At 40.8% G+C, this 20,226-nt stretch overlaps 1 protein-coding gene across 11 annotated transcripts in view; it reads right to left on the bottom strand.

The window, feature by feature from the left end:
- The window catches only part of SEPTIN11 (septin 11), an 88,253-nt gene that overhangs the window by 26,108 nt on the left and 41,919 nt on the right, over positions 1 to 20,226 (bottom strand). For all 11 annotated transcript variants that reach the window (XR_013446392.1, XR_013446393.1, XM_078068809.1 and 8 more), the window contains exons 2-4: positions 18,312 to 18,426; positions 8,498 to 8,693; positions 1,638 to 1,824 (exon numbers count right to left, since the gene is read on the bottom strand). Coding sequence is in view for 9 of the 11 variants with exons in the window: in XM_078068809.1 (XP_077924935.1) it covers positions 1,638 to 1,824; positions 8,498 to 8,693; positions 18,312 to 18,426 (498 nt within the window). In the remaining 2 variants the exon portion in view is untranslated. The remainder of the gene's footprint in view (positions 1 to 1,637; positions 1,825 to 8,497; positions 8,694 to 18,311; positions 18,427 to 20,226) is intronic.

The following is a 20,226-nucleotide window of genomic DNA, read 5'->3' as shown; positions in this document are numbered from 1 at the left end:
TTTGCTTTGCCGTATTTTCGTTCCTTTTTTCCCTTTTTAACTCAACTCTACTAAGCATAACCCTGTTGTTGAATATTAGCCTGGCTTGGCCCACCGACGTGGCCTCAGTCAGGAGCCCCCCTCCGTCCCTGCCTGTCCCCCAGGCCTGTGGCCAGGACAGGACAGCCCAGGGAGCCTGCCTCGCGGCCCAGATCCTTCCGCCGTCCGTGGCTAAATGCAGCTGAAACAAATGTGATGGAGAAGGGTTTCCGTGTGTTCTCGGGAGAGCACTCCAGCTGCAGTAATCCACTCAGGCCATCAGACTATGTTTCTGTAAACCCGAGCGTCTGCACGTGCTGGAAGCCTAGGAGCCTGGCTCTGCGTCAGCCACGGCCGGCGCTTTGGCCGCGAGTTCAGACAGAGGCCGTGGGGACAGGCTGGTCTTCTGAGTGTTCTCTGTCACGTTCCTCTGGAGAGAGAGCATCTTTCCAACAGTGTTGTTTAGACAAAAAAATAACACCCAGCAAAACCCTCTAGAGACGGTAAGACTCTTCATGGAACTCAAAAAGAAGGTTAGGAGAGAAAACACCACAGCTTCTTTTGGGGGGTCGTTCCCATTGTCGTTTGCTTCTTTGTTTTCAGAATGTACTGTCTTCCATTTATTTCAAAATGAAAAAATCAAATTAATTGTAAAGTAGGTCACTAAACGTTATCAAACTTATCAGGACTTTCCTTAAAATGTTGTGAAAGGGAGAGGTTATTAATGTGGAAAGCTCAGGTGTCAAACGGAAACTACTTTGTAAAAACACACGGGTACAGTTCAGTTTTAAATCTAAGGAATTGGACTGCCCTTATCACCTAAGTAAAAAAAAAAAAAATAAATAACACCTTTTTTTTTCCACTCAAAACTTCATATTAAAGCCAAACTTTTAAAGACTTTTAACAAAGAAATTTAAAGAAAGCTTTTAAGAAAATAAACAAATTGTGACTTCGTATTTCAATCTCCCTAAATTTAACCCCTCCTATGACCTTTTAGGTGCCTCCACTATTTAATTCCCCAACCCTCATCAGAGCACCCATTGGTGCTAATTTAAGAACTAAAAATACCTGGTAAAGAGCTCCATGGTTTTGTTTGTTTGTTTTATTTTGTTTAGCCTAACATCCAGAGGTTTTGAAGCATTTTTCTCACATTGCTAAACCCTATTGTTCCTTAAACCAGAAAAGACAATTAGGGGGTTGGAGGAAGGGGGGAGGGATGAATAGGCAAGAGCACAGAGGAGTTTTAGGGCAGGAAAAGTACTCTGTGTACTATAATGAGGAATACAGGTCTTTATAGATGTGTCCCAGCCCACAGAATGTATGCCACCAAGAGGGAACCCTAATATAAACATGGACTTTGGGGGGCTGATGTGTCAATGTAGGTGCACCCACTGTGACAATGTGCCCATCGGGTGGGGGTGTTGATGTGGGGGCAGGGGTATACGGGAATCTCTGTACCTTCCTCTTAACCCTGCTGTGAACCTAAAACTGCTTGGAAAACAGTCTTGTAAAACAAAACAATACAACCAAATGACATTAAAAGGAGAAAATAAATCAGGGCCTTCAGATAAAGGTGATCTAAAAGGAGAGGGGACAGTGGCCAGGGTGGTAGTGGGTACCTTGCTATCCAGCTTTTTCATGGTGACTAGATCCAGAGACTTCAGGGAATGGCCAGTGGGGGCAATGAAGTAGAGGCATGCGTGGATCCTGGTGTCGTGGTAGTTGAAGAGAGAACGTTTGATCTTCAATTCCTCTTGCAGGTAGGCCTCAAATTGGGCATCAATATATTCCACTATTGGCTTATAGCTAGAATGCAGAAGAACGTTCTGTAAAACACACCTTCAAATGAGCATGTTTCTAGCCGTAAACCTCTCATGCAGTTCAGTGCAGGACAATCCTTCTGTAAAGTCTCCAATGGCTCCCTTACTTATGAGCTAAAGCCCCAAAGACTTACCTGGGCATCCCGGGCCTTCCATCCCTGGTGCCTGAACATCTCTCAAGCTCCTCTCTCCCACTCCCTCCCTGGCTCGCTGCTTCTGTCCCAGTCACACACACGAAGCTTTCATCTGCCTCTGTGCCTTTGTTCACGCTAGCCCCCGTACCCGGAACAGACCTCTTCCTAGTATTCTCCTGGCTAACATTCATCCTTTAAAACAGAGATTATAAATATGTGAACCATGCTGTCACTTCCCATGGAAGACACTGCTAAGAGATTGTGGCATTCTTTCCTGCTGGGCCGAAATGGAGTCTCAGAATCTGTCTTAATAAAGTGATTCTGACAGCCTCTGCCAACTGATTGACTTTGGTGCACAAAAGGAAAGTTGTTTTCAATTTCAGGCGATGGTATCACCTAGTGGGAGCTCTTCTGTGCTCCCTCCACAGCTTCATCTATAAACTGAGGGGCCTGGGTGATTAGGAGCTTCAAGATTACTTCCAACTCTGAAATTTTATGATTGGAAGATAAACTTTGTAACTCTTCTCAGCAAATCATAATTCAAATTCAAATCTGTTTTGAATAATTACGTATGATTCTATTAATTGACCATAATCATTAAAGCATATTGGGAATATGCATTCAATAAACCAGATGTTCTCCAGGGACTCAGCAGTACATTAGGTAGGTCATTGTGGAAAAGCTATAAACTTTCAGGTCTCCAGGGGACTGCTCAGAAGTCAGAAATAAAAACCTTTCAACACTTGGCTCCCCTAACTCATATATTAAACTGAAATCCTTGAAAGGGAACTACAAATCTTTGATAATGTGGATGACAGCAGATACCCTGAGAGAGCAAACAAACAAAACAAAAAATATATTTATAACCAAAAACTGAAAGCACTCAGAAAAAAGTTTTCTGATATTTTTCCTTGGTGATTCATCACAATCCACTGATTCAATTTGAGCAGACAAAATCTCTAGTGGTTTAAAGAAAAAGCAGGATATGCCTCTGTAATAACAAAGTTCTAAATACGACAACAGAAATCCCAATAAATTCTAATAGAAAGAATGAGCAAGTGATAAATTTCTTCTATGTTTTGCACTTTAAAACACAGGTAGGTATTACATAACAATATTAATAATATTATCATAGGATAGTGGTTAGAAGCATGGATTCAAGCCAAACCAACTTCAACTCCACAAATTTACTACCTATGTGACTTTGAGCAAGTTACTAAACATCTCTGTGTCTCAATTTCCTCATAGGTAAATCAAGGACAAAAAAGTACCTATATCAGAGAGCTACTGTGACAAATAAGCTAATATGTGTAAAGGACTAGCACAGAAGAGTAGGATATAACTATTTCACAGTAATATAATAAAAAATAATAAACAACAAACAGGAGAAAAGCAAGCCTGACTTTTTAGAAAGAGAAGGGGGAAAAAGGAACCCTACCCTCACCTGGCTCATGGTAACCATTCTGCTGCTGAGCTCGTGCCCTGCACTCCACCGAGGTCCACCCGTGCCAGCCCAAGGCCTCATCTTTCCGTCTCCGGACACTGAGGCAAGTGTTGGGGGAACCAGGGTCTTTCTCCAACACCCTCTTCGGAAAGGAAAGGAAAAGCAGCTCACAAGCAATTGCTCCTTCCTGCCTCACCAGTTCCTGATTTTTAGCCTCTCAGCACCACGTCCCCAACGGTGCTCCAAGTATGTTTCTGCTTTCTATTAATTTCCCTCTTGCCTCTGGTGTTGATTCTGATCCTCCAAGATTATGGGAAGCATAACACCTCTCCTTTTCCAGGGAGGAATGCTTTCTGCCCTGGATTCAATATATCTCAAGAAACCTTTTGTTCTCCTCTTACATCTTGGGTTTCCTTCTGCCTTCCCCTGTCAGGGAGCTCTGGCTAATCTTCCAATCTCCTTCTTTTCCCTTTACGTGATCTCCCTGAAAAATCACATTTACTCCTGTGTTTTACTTACTATCTAAGTGATGATAATTCATAAATCTCTGCTCATAGCCCAGATCTTTCACTCAAGTTTCAGCACCATTCATCCAACTGCTTACGAGATATCTCCGTTGGCTCTTCTAACTAAATGTGTCCAAGATGGGACTCTTCATCCTGCCCCCAAACCCACACTTCCCTGTATCCCTTCGCTTGGTGAATGGCACCCCCATGCACACCACCCGGGGACCTCCCCTTTTACTCCCCCACAACACACACAATCAAGCATGAAATTCCATCAATTTTAACTTCTAATTGTTACAACAAATTAAAAAGGAATGTATTTCAGGAGAACTATTTACCAAAATCAGTATTCCCTGTGTTTAAGTCAGCCAGTAGTTTTGTATTCCCCTTCATAATCCTTTAAACAAATGATCTGCCCCTCTTCTCCTACTCCTTTCCACTTCTTATCTACATTCACAGTCATAAAGAGAAGGAAGTATAATCCCAATTTTGCCTTTTGCTAGTTTCCATTCTTATAGAAAGGACACCCATTTATTTTCTGTTTGGCCAATTCCAAGTTCTCTGGATTACAGTCATACCAAGCAGAGGAAAATGGAGGAGGGAAAATCAAATCTAGTCCTTACATTGTCTCCTTTTAAGGCATGGGGATAGTCCTTTTTACCCACAACTCATTTTTTTCATATACCTCCAGCCACAGAATCCACAATAAAATACAGAGGCTGACCCTGAAACTGATGGAAAAAGATATTTTATACAATGTTTTCTATCCACCCAAGCTACCCACTGATCATTCTTGCAAAAGAACCAACACCATTGTTCAGGGACCGACTCTCCGTTTTACATATGGCCAGATACCTACCATCTATTTTTCTCTACCTTGCTGTTAAGGTTAGTTTTCCTTATCTCTCAACTACCTCCATCAGAAAGTGTGATAAAAACAGAAATTAAAGACCAGATGGTCCACTTCAATACCATTTTATAACTCTGATACAAAGATTTGGTGAGTTTGAAGATTTCAATTATTCATGCTTTTCAGGGTTGATTATCATTACAGTTAGTGACATGCCATTGACATTCTATCTCCCATTTCCCAAATGTGGGGCAAATGAATTATTCTATTTCCAGTTCTATGACAAAACTTGGTTTACCTTCTTCTCCAGACCCCTTCCCTTCTTCACTGACGAATACAGACAGCAAAACAAAGAAGCCCTTAAACCATGAAGAGTTAATCTTGCTATTAAACATAACAGGAAACCTTACCAGATCTCTCTTCCTGCCTCCTTCTAGCTAGCTCGGTCTCAGGCAGATACTCATGCAGGAATGCTGACATGACTGAAGCCTACATAAACAAGCTGGGACATTCTTGAAGTCCTGCATTCATGGCAGAAAAGCTTGCCTCATCCCCAAAGTAGTAAAAATAATCATGGGTTTAGAGAAACAGCACATTGCTTCCCATATGGTTACGTATCAATGCAAAAATGCATATCTCACTTCCAATTCTTTTATGGAAGCAGACTGTCCAAAAAAAAAATTTTTTTTTAAACAACAGTCACTCGGGTTTAGAGTCAACAGTGTCAACAATGCCTTCTAGGGGACAGAGTTCTAAATGCCATTTAAAGAGGTTATGCAACAGCTGTCAAGAAATTTCAGAAGAAAAAAAATATTTGGTATCTAGGTTAGGTTAATATCACACTTCCTCTCTTCTAACTCTCCTTGGAAACTATTATTTGACCCAAATGAGTCAGATAATTTCTTAAAGAGGCCTCCAGCTGCAAATAGGAGAATTGGTATTGTAGTAGCCACTTGCTGTTCAGTGCCGGCCAGTGAAAACCAGCAGGCTGAAGGAAAATCCCCACTTGGGGAGAGGCAATTCAGTGCAGCCACTGAGGCAATGACTCTGAGCGGGAAGAGCACATGGAGTCTTAGCAGAAAGATGCTGGAAGATGGTTCTCATTCCTGCAGGAAGGGATCCTGAAAAGGTCCAGTTACTGCCTTCCAATCAGGGAGTGCACAAGCATGACATCTATTTCACTTGGTATTACAAACAGCCTTCAGGCAGTAACCTCTCCATCATTCCTTGGCATTGAGGTCATAAATTAAGAGCAACAGCTCAGCTGCAGGGTCTGAGCTTAGCTGTCCCCTACCCCGCACAATGTACAGATAGTTCATTTTGACCAGATGCGAAATAAAATCCTTCTCACTACATCTAACAATTGCTCCTATTATTACAGGACAATGTTTATTGAAGAGCATTTAAATTGCTCTATAGATAAAATGGAGCTCAGTGCTCAGCTAGAGAATGAATTAAATATTTCTTCCTAATTACTGTGTTGCTCATATATACCAGGGTAGTTAAAATATCTCTAGGCAATACACATTCTAGATAAAAATAGTTCAAGTTCCTCTTGATAAAACATATGCATATAATATACACAGTTTTGAGGAAAATTTTTTAAAAAACAAACAAACTCTGGTACTAATAAAATTTCTGAGCCCTAAGCAAACATATCTTACTGACTTGGGGTTTTATTCCCATTATGTTGTCACTGCACAAAAATGTCTCTGGAAGCCCCCTTCTAGAATCATCTTTGGACCTGCGACAATTTTAACTTTCTCTAACTTCTTTTGAAAATGAATACAATAGGGCACCTGGGTGGCTCAGTGGTTAAGCGACTGCCTTCGGCTCAGGTCATGACCCCGGAGTCCCGGGATCGAGTCCCACATAGGGCTCCCTGCCCAGCAGGGAGTCTGCTTCTCCCTCTGACCCTCTCCCCTCTCATGTTCTCTCTCACTCTCTCTAATAAATAAATAAAATCTTAAAAAAAGAAAATGAATACAATATTTAAAATAGTCATAAGATATTTGATGTTAAGAATGATGAATAGGATGGATGATCTCGAAAAGGAGTGTGAACATATTTGGGGACTGAGGTTAACATATCGATTGAGCACCAGGAAGTTTTAAGATTAACAGCTTCCCTCAAATAAAGGCATACAGCAACTCAGAAGAGCCAAACTTACCTGGCTTTATAAATTGAGTACACATTTTATAAAAATAAAACCTAACTGTATTATTTTATAATTATATCTTCAAGTTTATTTGAATGGGTTTTAATGAATGAATACATAAGACTGACTTACAGGTAGTAACCTCTATCTACATACAAACTATTGGAACACAATTCTTAGAAAATAACTTATTTCTTAAGCAGGTTAGACATGTCCTTTCTTCCACATATATAGTTTATTGTATAAATTACTTCACAGCTTAACAAACCCCACTGGATAGAGAGGGAAAGTTTAATCCAGTCGACCTAAATTCCTCATTAGGCTTGACTGAAACCACAATCATTCAGACTCGATTTGGCAATTCTGCACCCAGCCTGCTGCCCACCTCTCTAGCAGCCTAGAGGAAGACCCAGATACTTCACAGAAGGACTCACAGTGCCTCACACCAAGCACTGATATCAACAGCAAGATCCAGTTTCAGCTGGAAATCAAGATTTTTCCAACAGATCTTCCATAAAAATGCTTTCTTCACTTTGAGGTTTTAGGAGTTAATACCACTTTGACTAAAGACTTCAAAATACAGGATAATCCCCTTACTACCACACCCTCTTCCAGGCCTTGCCTTTCACAGTGTCCTTCCTTAGGCCTCTGCCTAAGAATAGGACGGTACACAGTATCACACGTCTAGTGACATTCCCTTAAAGCGAGGTAAATTGCCACGGTCCCATAGCTTGTCATTGGCAGAATCCAGGCTATAACCCAGGTCTCCTAAATCCTGGGCTGTGGCTTCTTACAGATGATTTCTCATCAACTCTCAGTTTTCATTGAAATCTGCAAGAATTTGGGGATTAAGTCAAATATCCCAATCTGCCTCAGGGACTAAGAGAGCATGGCAGATGCTCATTCCGAATTCCTCTACTCTTTAATGCCTTCTTATTTTGCAGAGTTGCAAAAAACAAAAACAAAAACCACATTTCCCAGATTCTCGCAGCTCGTGTTCTAGATGTGGTTTAGTTTCTACCAATCAGACGCAGCTATACAAGACCTGGAAGCAGGGAGTGAGCACCACACAGCTGAGGCCACAGCAGGCCACACCTATTCTCCTTGCGAGTGATGGTAAAGGCATGTGGTTATCCGGGACAGAACTGGTGGAGGTTCTAGAGACCTCCCCGCAGTGTCATGGGTACCAAATTATATAAGGTGACTGGTGGCAGGGGCTTCTGCCAATTGTCCTGTAGAATACTGGGGTGTTTCTCTAGATTGCTTTTCCTGTTGGGAAAGCCCCCACATCTAGTTCCATGACCCTCCTGGAAAAACGCCGTAAGCTAACTTATTCCTTCTAAGAAATCCCTTTTTTCCTTACACTAGCTGGAATCAACTGTGTTGTCTGGTTCTGACCCCAGGGAAGAACATTCTAAGAAAATTTCTCAGAGAACAAGGATGTCTTTTCTTTTAGGCAACAGAAGACCAGCCCCATAACTAGTGAACATTTAGCCTTTGAATTTACCCAGAACAGGTCCTGCCATCTCCTGATCCATTTATATCCCCATGAAATCCCAAGATGTACCTGTCATCTTTATTTATCTGGTCTCCAAATCCCACGGTGTCAACGATGGTTAACTTCAGCCGTACGTTGCTTTCCTGAAGCTCGTAACTTCTGGCTTTTAACCGGACACCTGGTTCATTGTGAGTAGCTGGGTCACTTTCAAATTTGGTGTTGAATAAAGTGTCCATTAACGTGGATTTGCCGATGCCCGTCTCACCTACATAACCACAAGGGAGACATAAGAATGTGTCAATGCCTCTCAGACATCAGTTCAGTTCATCAGGGATTTCTCATACTCATATTTGTAAAATTTTTGTAAAAGTATCACCAGAAATCCCACTACAAAAAGATAGTTCTTTACATGTGTGATCTATCAAATCCCTCCCTAGATAGGCCTTAATGAATTCCAGAAACCATTTAGCGTAAAAGATCTTGCACTTACAGATCAAGACGCTCTTCTTAACCTCTGGACAGAGGAGAAGAACCTGTAAGCTTGCCTGTGGCAGCTTGTACATTTCAAAGACATAAACTGTATCTCTTCCTCTCCTAAATATTGGTGTGTAAAATTACATTACTTTAAAAAATACCATATTGTTTGTTTCTGTTACCAGGCGAAAAAACACTAATCCCATTTATATTATCCGATGTCACCAAATTATCTGATACCATCTAATGTTGTTGAAAAGAATTACATTTTCAAAACAACACTCTCGACAATAACAGCAATCGTAACAAACCCAGCTAAAGTTACTGAGGGCTTACTTTGTGCCAGGCCCCGTAGCAAGGGCTTCCAATGCATTATCCCATTTAAATCCTACTACTCTCCCCCATGAAAGAGGCACTATTGTCCCCTCCATTTCACAGAAGGGGCAGTAAGACCTAGCTAAGTTTAAGGAACTTGTCTAAAGTCACATTGTTCTGTGACAGAGCCAGCGTTTTCACCCAAGTTCGTGTGGTTCTAACACTTACACTCAACCAACACAACATCCTGACTTTACTATTAGAGAGAAAACCCACGGCCTGGTATTTTCCAGTTACAGTTATGCATCTGTGTGACTCCTCCATATTACTTCCATTTTTCCTTCCCTATTCAACTGGAATCAAGATGGAAAAACATTTATTAGATAGTTTTTCCAGTTTCAGGGTGATATCTGTGATGACGAAAGTAAATGAGGTTAAGCAACCTGCAACAATGGCCTTGTTAATTCACATCGATAATTCAAATCGGTGTTTGCTGAAGCCCTAACATGTGCAAACAAGAGTGGCAGGGACCTGGGACCACTGCACTAATCAAATGAGGAGACCCAAATGTGGAGCAAGAACATTAGTTAGGCCTCCAAAATAGTGTCAAGCAAAACTGTCTCTTAATCCTAATCCTTATGTTGAATTAAAAATAGAACCTACCCTTGTCAGGGGCAGTGGCAACTGAGTGTGATAGTGGAAAGAGGGACGCAGAAATCAAGAAACGTGATCCATAAGAATGCCTTTGTTTTTCAAATCTGGAATATTTCCCAGTTACACTTCCAGTTCAATTTAAACACGCCAACATGTTGCAGCTCTTTCAACAAATCCAAATCCCATGAGGTTTCTCTTCTAAAGGGTTGCTATGAAGCCTTTTAGGATGGTGACAATTCTGTGGGAAAAAGCTCTGGGATTTGTAGCCTTAAAGCAACTGTCCCACTGTAATGACAGAATTCACTCAGTAAGTTGAGGTTCTGTAATACTCATTACTTTCAAACACAATGCGAAAGTGAAGGAGGAGGGAGCCTTTCTGGATTTGAGCTTTCTCTACTTAGAAGCTTTATGTTTTACCACTGGCTATAATGATTCACTTACAGGACAAAAACTGTTAAAGTACATTTGCCTTACTCTTTAACCTTGCCCATTAGGCAGTACCCAATACATCTAAGATCAAAGAATGTCCTCCTTCATCAGGCTGCACGCAGCCAGGACTTTCTCCAGTGCCTACTATGTGCCAAGCTCTGTGTCACGTTCTAGGAATACAACAATGAACTAGCTTGATACGGTGCTCTCCCATTGCTTAGAATCTGACCTGGAATGGGACTGAACACCAGTCAGACTCTAATTTAATATTACAGAATGATATTCTAAGTGCCTGCCATAACTGCATTCCTCTTATGAGCGAGACCATACCCTGTGACCTTGCTAGTGACCACAGGTAACTGGACGAGGGCTAGTCCCCCAACCGAAGGTACCCATAGCAGCCTGGTCACTATGCTCTAAGAAAGTGCTCCATAGTGCAGAGATACACAATCCACACACAAAGCAATAGCACAGAAAAGAAAAGATACACAGAGGGAAGTGAATAAGCAGAGGCCTTGAGGCAGAAAAGGCTATAAGTAAATAGAAGATGTGTTGTTGACTAACATTTAGCTGGGAATACAGGAGGAAGAGAGCGGATAGATACAGTAGAGCTTAGTATCTGAAATTTATTCATTAATAACATTTAAGTACATCCTATGTGACAAGCATGGGTGCTGGGGACAAAATGGTGAATAAAAACGGACAACTGACACTGACTGAACTTCTGTAATATCCTGAATGTCATTCCAGATCTCCACAAAGTCTGGATGTATAACAGTTGAGACTGTTTCCTGTCTTCCTTACTCTCCTGAATATTCTTACAAAAAAGCCCATCAAGGGCCATCTGGGTGGCTCAGATGGTTAAGCATCTGCCTTCAGCTCAGGTCATGATCCCAGGGTCCTGGGATCGAGCCTCCCCCGCCCCGCCCCCTCCCCCGCTCAGCAGGGAGTCGGCTTCTCCCTCCTCCCTCTCCCTTTGCCCCTCCCCCTGCCCTCTTGCCCCCCCCCCCCCATGCTCCCTGGCTCTCTCTCAAATGAATAAAATCTTAAATTAAAAAAAAAAGCCCATCAATAAAAGATCTCTAAACTAGTCTCTGCTCCCTAATGTAATAGAGCTCAATAGCTGATATCCATGATTCATGGCTTAACAAAATAACTTTGAGCAAAACAAAGTTACTATGTAATGGATACAGAAACAAATAGAGCTCTCACTCTTCGATACTTAGAATCTGGTAGGCAATTCAACACTGAAGGCGCTGGAGTCATTTCCAGTATCTGCTACATGTGTAACTTTCTCAAGGGCAGCAAAGTTCTTTTCCAGATTTACCCATTTTCAGAATATGGACAAAGGAACAACAGCAGAACTACCTTATAAAGGTCTCTGCACAAGGTTAAAGTTTCTCTCAGTACAAAGTGACCCATTTAACTTTCATCTCTTTCCCTAAGAAAAGCAATGAAGACTTCAATTTACATGGTAAGGATTCCAGGTTACCTAGACAGGACTGAAATTACCATCTCATTTTACTAGGTTGAGAATTAGTTAAGCACATGTGAATCAGGAATAGCGTGCTTTTTTTGCTTTGTTTTCTGTTTTTAAGGCAAGGTAATTTTAATTGTCATTTACATTAAGGTGGAAATTATGAACAATTAGCATTCCAGGCACTACTTACAGCACGGGGTTAATCAATGGGTTGGAAAAACCACAGTTCCTCTAAATTTCAGAGTGCGTTGCTTTCCATTTCTATGCTCTGTGCTTTTAAGGGCCGTAATTAGACAGAGCTACTCTCGCAGCAGTGTGATTCACCAAAAGCAGTTGAGAAGGCAATGACAGATTTTGGAATAAGAGGAATTACAGAACTAGGGGAGTTCTGAGTGCATCAGTTTGTGAGGCCTCTCTCTATCCTCAGAAAGCAGGGCATCTTCTAGAATTCTGAGCTACCCAAAAGAGCAAAAAGTCTTCATTCTAACTGAGTAACTGAAAGCTTACTGGGCACAGGTTTGGATGCAAACCCAACAACCATAACAATATTTTGAGAAAATAAATGACTAACACCAACTTTGAAGCATTTCAGAACTCCCTAGCGGAGTATCTGGCACAGAACAGGCATTTATTAAAAGTTAATTGAAGGCAAAAAATGATCATGGTGATAATTTATATTGAGATTTGCCATTTTGGTAGATTTTTCAGAGTTTGTTGTTTATTCTGTTTTAAACACATCTGCCTAAACATTCCGTTGTTACAGTCGAGATTTACTCTTAAAGAGCTATCTGTGGCTTCTGTTTCTCTTGCTCCTGCGGAGGCTGGTGAACAGGACACCCACATCAAAGTGGAAAGCAGTACTACCTCTTCCATTCTATTCTCAGGCTTATTTAAACCACAGGCTCTAAGCTGGACATGAGAAGGAGGGGGAGGGGGAGGAGGAGGAGAAGAAGAAGAAAGAAAAAAGAAAAAGAAAAAAAGACCCAGAAGGATGGTATTATTAATTAGAAGGTAACTGTAGGGGCGCCTGGGTGGCTCAGTCAGTTAAGTGTCTGCCTTCAGCTCAGGTCATGATCCCAGGGTCCTGGGGATCAAGCCCCACATCGGGCTCCTTGCTCCTCGGGGAGTCTGCTTCTCTCTCTTCCTCTGCCTGCCACTCCCCCTGCTTGTGCTCATTCTCTGTCAAATAAATAAGTAAAATCTTAAAAAAAAAAAAAAAAAAAAAAAAGACGGTAACTGTAGATTGGTCAAAGAGCCAATCCATGATTCAGCACCTTTTACTGATTGCCAAGTCTGGCAACTTGTTCAATTATCCAAATAATTGTGCATGAAGGTCGGCCTGCTTCCTCTAAATATTCTAGAATTTTATTCTTGGATGAAGCCAGATAATCAGAGAGCTATGTACCTAAGCTGTGTTGTTTTAACTCCTCATCGAATCACCTTTGATGAAACATGCTTTGTCTAATACCACCAGCCTGCATGAGGGACTTGAAAGAACAGCATATGACACTTGGCACTGCATGGATTAACTGCATTGATCTAGGGAATACTTAGGAATCTAGACCTAACTGCAGAGACACGTACCGTATCTCTTCCGAAAATCCATGGGGGAGATTTTTCTAGGTGAAACTGTTTCATTGGGAGCAACTGTTTTGTTTTTACTTTACAAATACTATAAATCTGTCATTGTTAAACGTTTAACTTATGTTTGGCACATAATATGTGCTCAGTGAGTATTTCTGGGCTGAATGGATTCATTCCATGCTCTGACCACTGGCTGAGAGACAAATGTATCCCTGATAGAATTGCTACAGACTGACTTGATAGCTTTGAGTTCTGACTCTATTCCTGGCTTCTCTTTATTTTCTGGGGCTAATTTTATCTTTATTCATTTACTCATTCATTTCGCCCTGTAAATCATTTCAAATCCTTTCCTGGAAAAGCAAAATGGGACAAAAATGTATACCTGAAACTAATGTGACATTGTGTCAACTATACCCAAATAAAAAAAAAAAAAAATACTTAATAAAATTCTTGAGGGAAAACAAAGATTTAAGTGTAAAATTCCACAGTTTATGTTCATACTATAGTCTTGGCTAAAAAGATCTTAAACTTGCATGGTTTCTATTCCTCTTCCGTCATCCTTTCAAAGCAACTATGGTTGGATTATAAGAAAGATTTCTATTTTCAAGACATATTATTAATTTACTTTGACCCTACTACTGAACTGGTTGCCCTTCAAAAGCAGGGATGTTACAGTATTTTATCCATCTTTGTATATACACAAAGAACTTACATACTTCTGGATCAATGTTGAAGCTTCTCATAGAGCTAATGCCATTTTGGAAAATGAATAAGGTATATAAATTTTAAATTGTGAAGAAAGGCTAAATAATTTTGATTCCCTAGAGAAATACAGCATGGATAAGAAAGAAAAGGCTTTGTTTAAATACAGGTGCAGCTCTGGGGGTGATTTAGTATGTTGTAAGCAAGATTGGGGGGGGCGGCTATGAACTCCTGGGTGTTCTGGCATCCAATTTAACATCAAGAATTTCCTTCCCTGTTAAATGAACACCACTCTCCTCTTTATTACATTTCTTTCCAGGATTCAACAGAGATGGGTTCTAATACCAGACATTTAACTCATGGCCTCTAAAACTACACTAAGCTCATGCCAGGATTAGTTACTGCCCTGGTTTGTTTCCCCTCTTTGCAACCTAAAACCTCTTGCCACAAAATAAAATTACAATTCCAAGGCTTTTTTGTTAAACATGATCAGTTTCCTTACTAGGATCGTAACTTTTTTTTTTTTTAATTCTCAATTCCCTCCTATAATTATCACATGAAAATAAAGTAATGATGCTATAAATACCACACATGTGCATACCGTGTAAAAAAAATACAAATGGACAGTAGGGTGACAAGTTGAAAAGAAAGTACCATGGATATGCTTAAATTAAATGTCACCTACTCCTCTAAGTGGCTGTCAAAATATTTTGATCAATTAGAATACTTTTTCATAGACTCTTACTTTAAAAATAGATGGACCATTATGGATGGAAGTGGAGGGTATTATGCTGAGTGAAATAAGTCAATGAGAGAAAGACAATTATCATATGGTTTCCCTCATAGGTAGAATATAAGAAACAGCACAGAGGATCATAGGGGAAAGGAGGGAAAACTGAATGGGAAGTCATCAGAGAGGGAGAAACACCACGAGAGACTCTTAACTCTAGAAAACAAACTGAGGGTTGTTGGAGGGGAGGAGGTGGGGGGATGAGGTAACTAGGTGATGGGCATTAAGGAGGGCACGTGGTATGATGAGCACTGGGTGTTATATGCAACTGATGAATCATTGAACACTACATCTGAAACTAATGATGTACTATATGTTGGCTAATTGATTTTAAATAATAAAAAATAAATAAATAAAAATAGATGGACGATAAATTGGCAGTGAGAGTTGTTTTCTTATACAGATATTTTGCTGTAAATTATTTGTGGCAAAGGGATTTGATGTGTTCTACCCTCTGTGGACAAGTATGCTTACTACTTAATGCTGACATCCCTGACCCCTGTCTCCCAAAGAGCTAACGCTGGCTGCAACCAAAGGGCTCCAGAGTCATGGAAGAGAACCTGGTCAGCTAGATATACTGGCATAAAGGAATAGCTAGGACTTACTGTAGAGTTTAAAAAAAAAAAAAGAATATGAACAGCATGATCTCATTTGTGTAAAACCAAAACATAAAAGTACTTACGTAATCGTGAGAGAGCTGTTTATATCTGTCCAGTGTGTGTCTCTTCCATGCCCAACCTCCTTTCCGATCATGTCTTCTTTCTCACAGGGCATCATTTGTGTTTTGTAGTTAACTAACCCCATATCCCACCCCGAGTGAGCATATGACTCAGGCCTGGTCAGAGACATCCTATGACTGTTCAGCGAGACTTGTCAAGGACGGCGGGTTCTTTCCTCGGGGGGTTGCTAAGCCAACAACAACTGCTGAAAGCCATACTAGCCCCATGAAGAAAAAGCCTGAACATGAAGCCAAGCAGAAGCAAGCAGGATCAAGAACCAGAGACCCAGCCTTGAAAACACTCTGTGATTCCCTAGAGCCAGTTGTTCTTAATTACATGATTCAATATATTACTTTTTTAGCATGCTTTGGAGTTGCAGAGGCCTCTTAACTGAGTTTAAACTGGACTTCTGGAATTCTCTGTGGAAATTTTCCTAATACAAAAACAGAGAGAAACAACACTGCTGGCTTTGAAGATGGAGGAAAGGGTCCACAAGCCAAGGATGCAGGCGGCCTCCAGAAGCTGGCAACAGCAAGGAAACGTGTGTTCCCCCAGAGGTTCTGGAAAGAAACTCAGCCCTGTGGATGCCTTAATTTTAGCCTGGTAAGACACATATGGGACTTCTACAGAACCGTAAGATAATAAGCCAGTGTTGTTTTAAGCCACCAAAAATAATTTTTTAAGTACAGAAAAATGTAGAAGATTTCTAAAAGGATTCCACAGTGCTACCTCTGTGGAATGGAAATGAGGGCAGGAGGGGAAAGGGGGCAGGGAGAGCTTATAATTTTTTAAAAAACAAGTATGTATTATTTTAAATTAAAAAACTAATTTTAAACATGTTTAAGAATGAGCCCAGAATAAAAATCTAAAAATCATAGGCATTATCACCTACCCAGTACAGTCAGAATAGCAGCTGCTTTACAAATCCATCCGGGCAACGTGGATATGGCTTGTGATGAATTCCAACTGGCATCATAATTGTGCTATTGAACACACAGGGTCAGCCAATGAGCCAATACACCCCACTGCACACCACACACCAGGTCAAACCAGGTCCTTCCAGCAAACCCAATCCCACTGAAAGGCATTATCTTACTTGCAGGGGCTGGGATATAACTCTCACATGTATTCTTGAAGCTGATTTTGGAGACAGGGCTGAGGGAGGCAGGGAAGAGAAGCCAGAATAGTAACTGTCCTCTAATTTAGCACGCTTTTCAATAGAAAATCAACAAATTGCCAACAAATTGCTACGCTAATGAAGAATTGCCCTGCTCTGCAATGAGCATTTACCCTAAGAGAAAAGACAACTCATTTATGCCACTCTGTAGAACGAGCTGCCATTCAGGAGCTCCCCTGCTGAATTTTAAACAGCTTCATGTAGGGGAAAGGGGAATGCATGAGAGCTGGCTTCTTTGGTCATGTTTCTCTCCAGTTATTGTCTTATCCAGTGCTTTCAGACGTAACGCCAGAGTGCAAGCTGGTCTGTAGTGTACAAGTCGGTTGTGGCTTTCTACAAATGAACACCCAATCCAGGGGCTACATTGAATATGCTCAGGTTTTTTGAAAAAGAAAATATCTGGCCCTTCCCCTAATAACTAACAAATTTTTAAAATGGTGGCTCTTATATTCAATGCCTACCTTTTTAAAATTCACTTCATTTTACTTGGACAAGAGAAATAAGTCTGGTACATTCTGCCAAGCTTGGGGGAAGGATGGTCCACTTGGCTACATATGTAATTTCTTCTGGTCTAGCTCAGAGTGATGTCTCCGAAACTACGCCCAGAGGACAAGAGGACAACGGCAACAAAACAATGCCACCCAAACCATTTCACTGCCGTACAGCCTGGCCATTCACCAGGACTGACAAAGAAGGAAAGGCCATTATCTGTGCCAGGGGCATCTCTGTTTCAACCCAACAGATTTACACTTCTATTTTCCTCCCCCCGCCCCCCACCTTCTTTTCTGCCTTTCCTTTAAAAAGGATATGGCTAGAAAGAAGAAAAATACCAAGGCCAGAGGCCTAGACTAAGATATGAATAAAACATACTGAGGAGACAGATAAAGCAATTCTCTTGGGGTTTTTTCCATTTATCTACCAGGAATAAACTAAGGTCAGTTTTAGATTCCAATTTAAAGACAAAAGTTTAATTTGATAATTCGGGCAGAAAACTTATTTCAAATATAAAACAGAATTTTAAATTCTTTTGCTCTAAAAACCAAAAATGTAAACATTATGTTTATTAAGGAAGTTAGAGTAATTTCAGGTTTTACTTATATTAGGTTGTATATCTTTGAAAAGATTTCAATGGAGGTTACTATTGCACTGTAGTCATAAATTCTAAAAATGCTTTTGAATGATCTTACTATGTGTGTTCATATCACTTCCTTCTTTCTACTTCCTATAGTCTAGTTAGGATCTAAGTCCCTCCCCCCACCAAAAATTAAAATAAGTGTTTTAATAACAATACTGAACTGACCATTTGAATGTGTGACACAAATAAAAATAACAATTTGAGTAACATCACAAAGCTTATGAAACATTTACCAAATACAAGTCTCAATCTGTGTAACTATGTGACATATATACAGTGTGTATTATTGTGCTACTTTACTAATGAAAGAAAGAAAAGTAAAAATATCATTCCCCTATTTCCCTGAAATGTGCCCCTCTGATAGTCACCTGCCAACACCTAAGGATCAGACTCCCTGCTCAGCAGCAAGAGATGAGTCACTTACCAACACACAGGATGTTGAAACAGAATCCTTGAGAAGTAGATTTATTGACCAGCTGGTCCGGGAGACTGTCAAATCCAACATGTCCAGAAAGGGACAAGTTCCGAAGCTCTTCATTCTGGAATTTCAGAGGGAAAGGTTTGAGAATTCATGAACTATGCCACCTGAGTTACCAAGCATTGTGGATATTACCCTCCCCCTCCCCCTCTTCTTAACTGCATGGAAAAAGAAGATTCCCTCTAAACCCACATCCTCCTTGCCTTCAGTTGCTCTTCCACAAAATCACACTGACTCCCAAAGCAAACTCTCTCCCAAGGAATCTCACTTCTGGTTACAAGTGTCCTGGTCCAGGGAAATATGAGCTTCTAGAGGTGGCTATTTCAGATATGCATTAAGTGACATAAAAAAAACAACCATGTTGATGGCTTCAAGAATTCAAGAAAAATTTTCAATTTACTTTCAATCCAGAGTGTAAAATAAGTAACACTCTTTTAGATACAGAAGGAACTCTGAGACCCTCAGAATGGAAGATACATACTTGTTACAATTATAAAAATTCTGTAACCACCATAAATGCAACATATTTAAAACTATTCAGCTCTTGAATTGGTCCTGTCTCCACCATCAGCTATACAGGCTTTTTGGGGCATCTTTGCTTTCCCCTGCGCAGCACCCAACACAGGTTCTGCACTCACTGGGCCTTCTCAGAGTTTACTGAAGGAGACTGGGATAAGGTAGTTATCATACACTTAAAAATGTGGGTGATTCATGCTATTTTATAATGGTGCTGACTGCCTCCATGACTTTGAATGCATCTCTTATGTATTAGAGGTAATCTATGAAAACTTTCTTTCCCAAGAAAACAGAGGTGGGCTATGGTCCTTCAATTACAACATCATGGTTATGGTTTGGGATTCCAGAAACTAGATATTGAAAGCCTCCTTGAAAACAAGACTCCTGGTGTTCTTTCTGGCTCTGTTACCAGTGATCTTTAATATTCAAAATACTGAAGTTTGAATGAGAAAATGAGTCTCAAAACCCTATTTTTTTAATAAAAAAGAAAAAGCTTTGCACAGGATCATTTCAATGATATTTTTTAAAAGACTGGTTTTCATTATTCTTCTATTTGTTACATAATGATGACAGTGATTTCTTTTAATAATCAAGGACTGAGACTCCATTTTCACATCACTATGGTCACTATCTAGGCAGAGAAATAGGACTCCCTAAATACAATGATTTTAAAGGAATGTTTTATGAACAACCTAATGGCTAAGGTCCTTGCCGCTCTAGAATTCTAATTCTGTGAAATACAACTAAAAACCGGCACACTGCCCGAATACCATGGTGGCAGCTGCAGGTTTGAGGTCAATGGGACAGAGAGCAGATGCCTAGTCTATGAATAGTTTCCTTGAAACCTGCCAACAATGAATATGAGACTCAAGAGTAGGCACTTATCCTTGAACAGGATGGCATGGTCGACAGCTCCCCAAGCAGCTTTGATGGCAGGCCCCCACGGGCAGAGGCCCCCATGGGCAGCAGGCCTGGTAGCTGGCCAGGCCTCCTCACACCACCACATGGACCTCATTCTACCACCTGCCCCTTCCTCCTCCATACCTCAAAGGTTCAGACACCAGGTATTTTTAGGGTGTTTACCACATCCTCCAAGACTTGGGGGAGGAGGATTTGAAATGAGTCTGGGTTATATTTAGAACTCTTTCCACCACAGCTGTGCGGTGGCTGTTGAGCATCAGGCTGGGAGATGCCACCACACCAGCCTTCATTTGAGCTGCATCTCTGACCTGAACAGTCAGTGAACGGCCTGAAAGGAGGCAAGGCAGGGAAGAACCATCATCCTACACTCCCCCCTCTTCCCCACCACAACAATTCTTTTCATTTCTGGTGGGGGGGGGGGAGG

Source organism: Halichoerus grypus, chromosome 3 (genome assembly GCF_964656455.1).
Source record: "Halichoerus grypus chromosome 3, mHalGry1.hap1.1, whole genome shotgun sequence".
Classification (NCBI taxonomy): domain Eukaryota; kingdom Metazoa; phylum Chordata; class Mammalia; order Carnivora; family Phocidae; genus Halichoerus; species Halichoerus grypus.
Note: the sequence above shows the minus strand (reverse complement) of the source record. Positions and strands in the feature narration are given on the sequence as shown.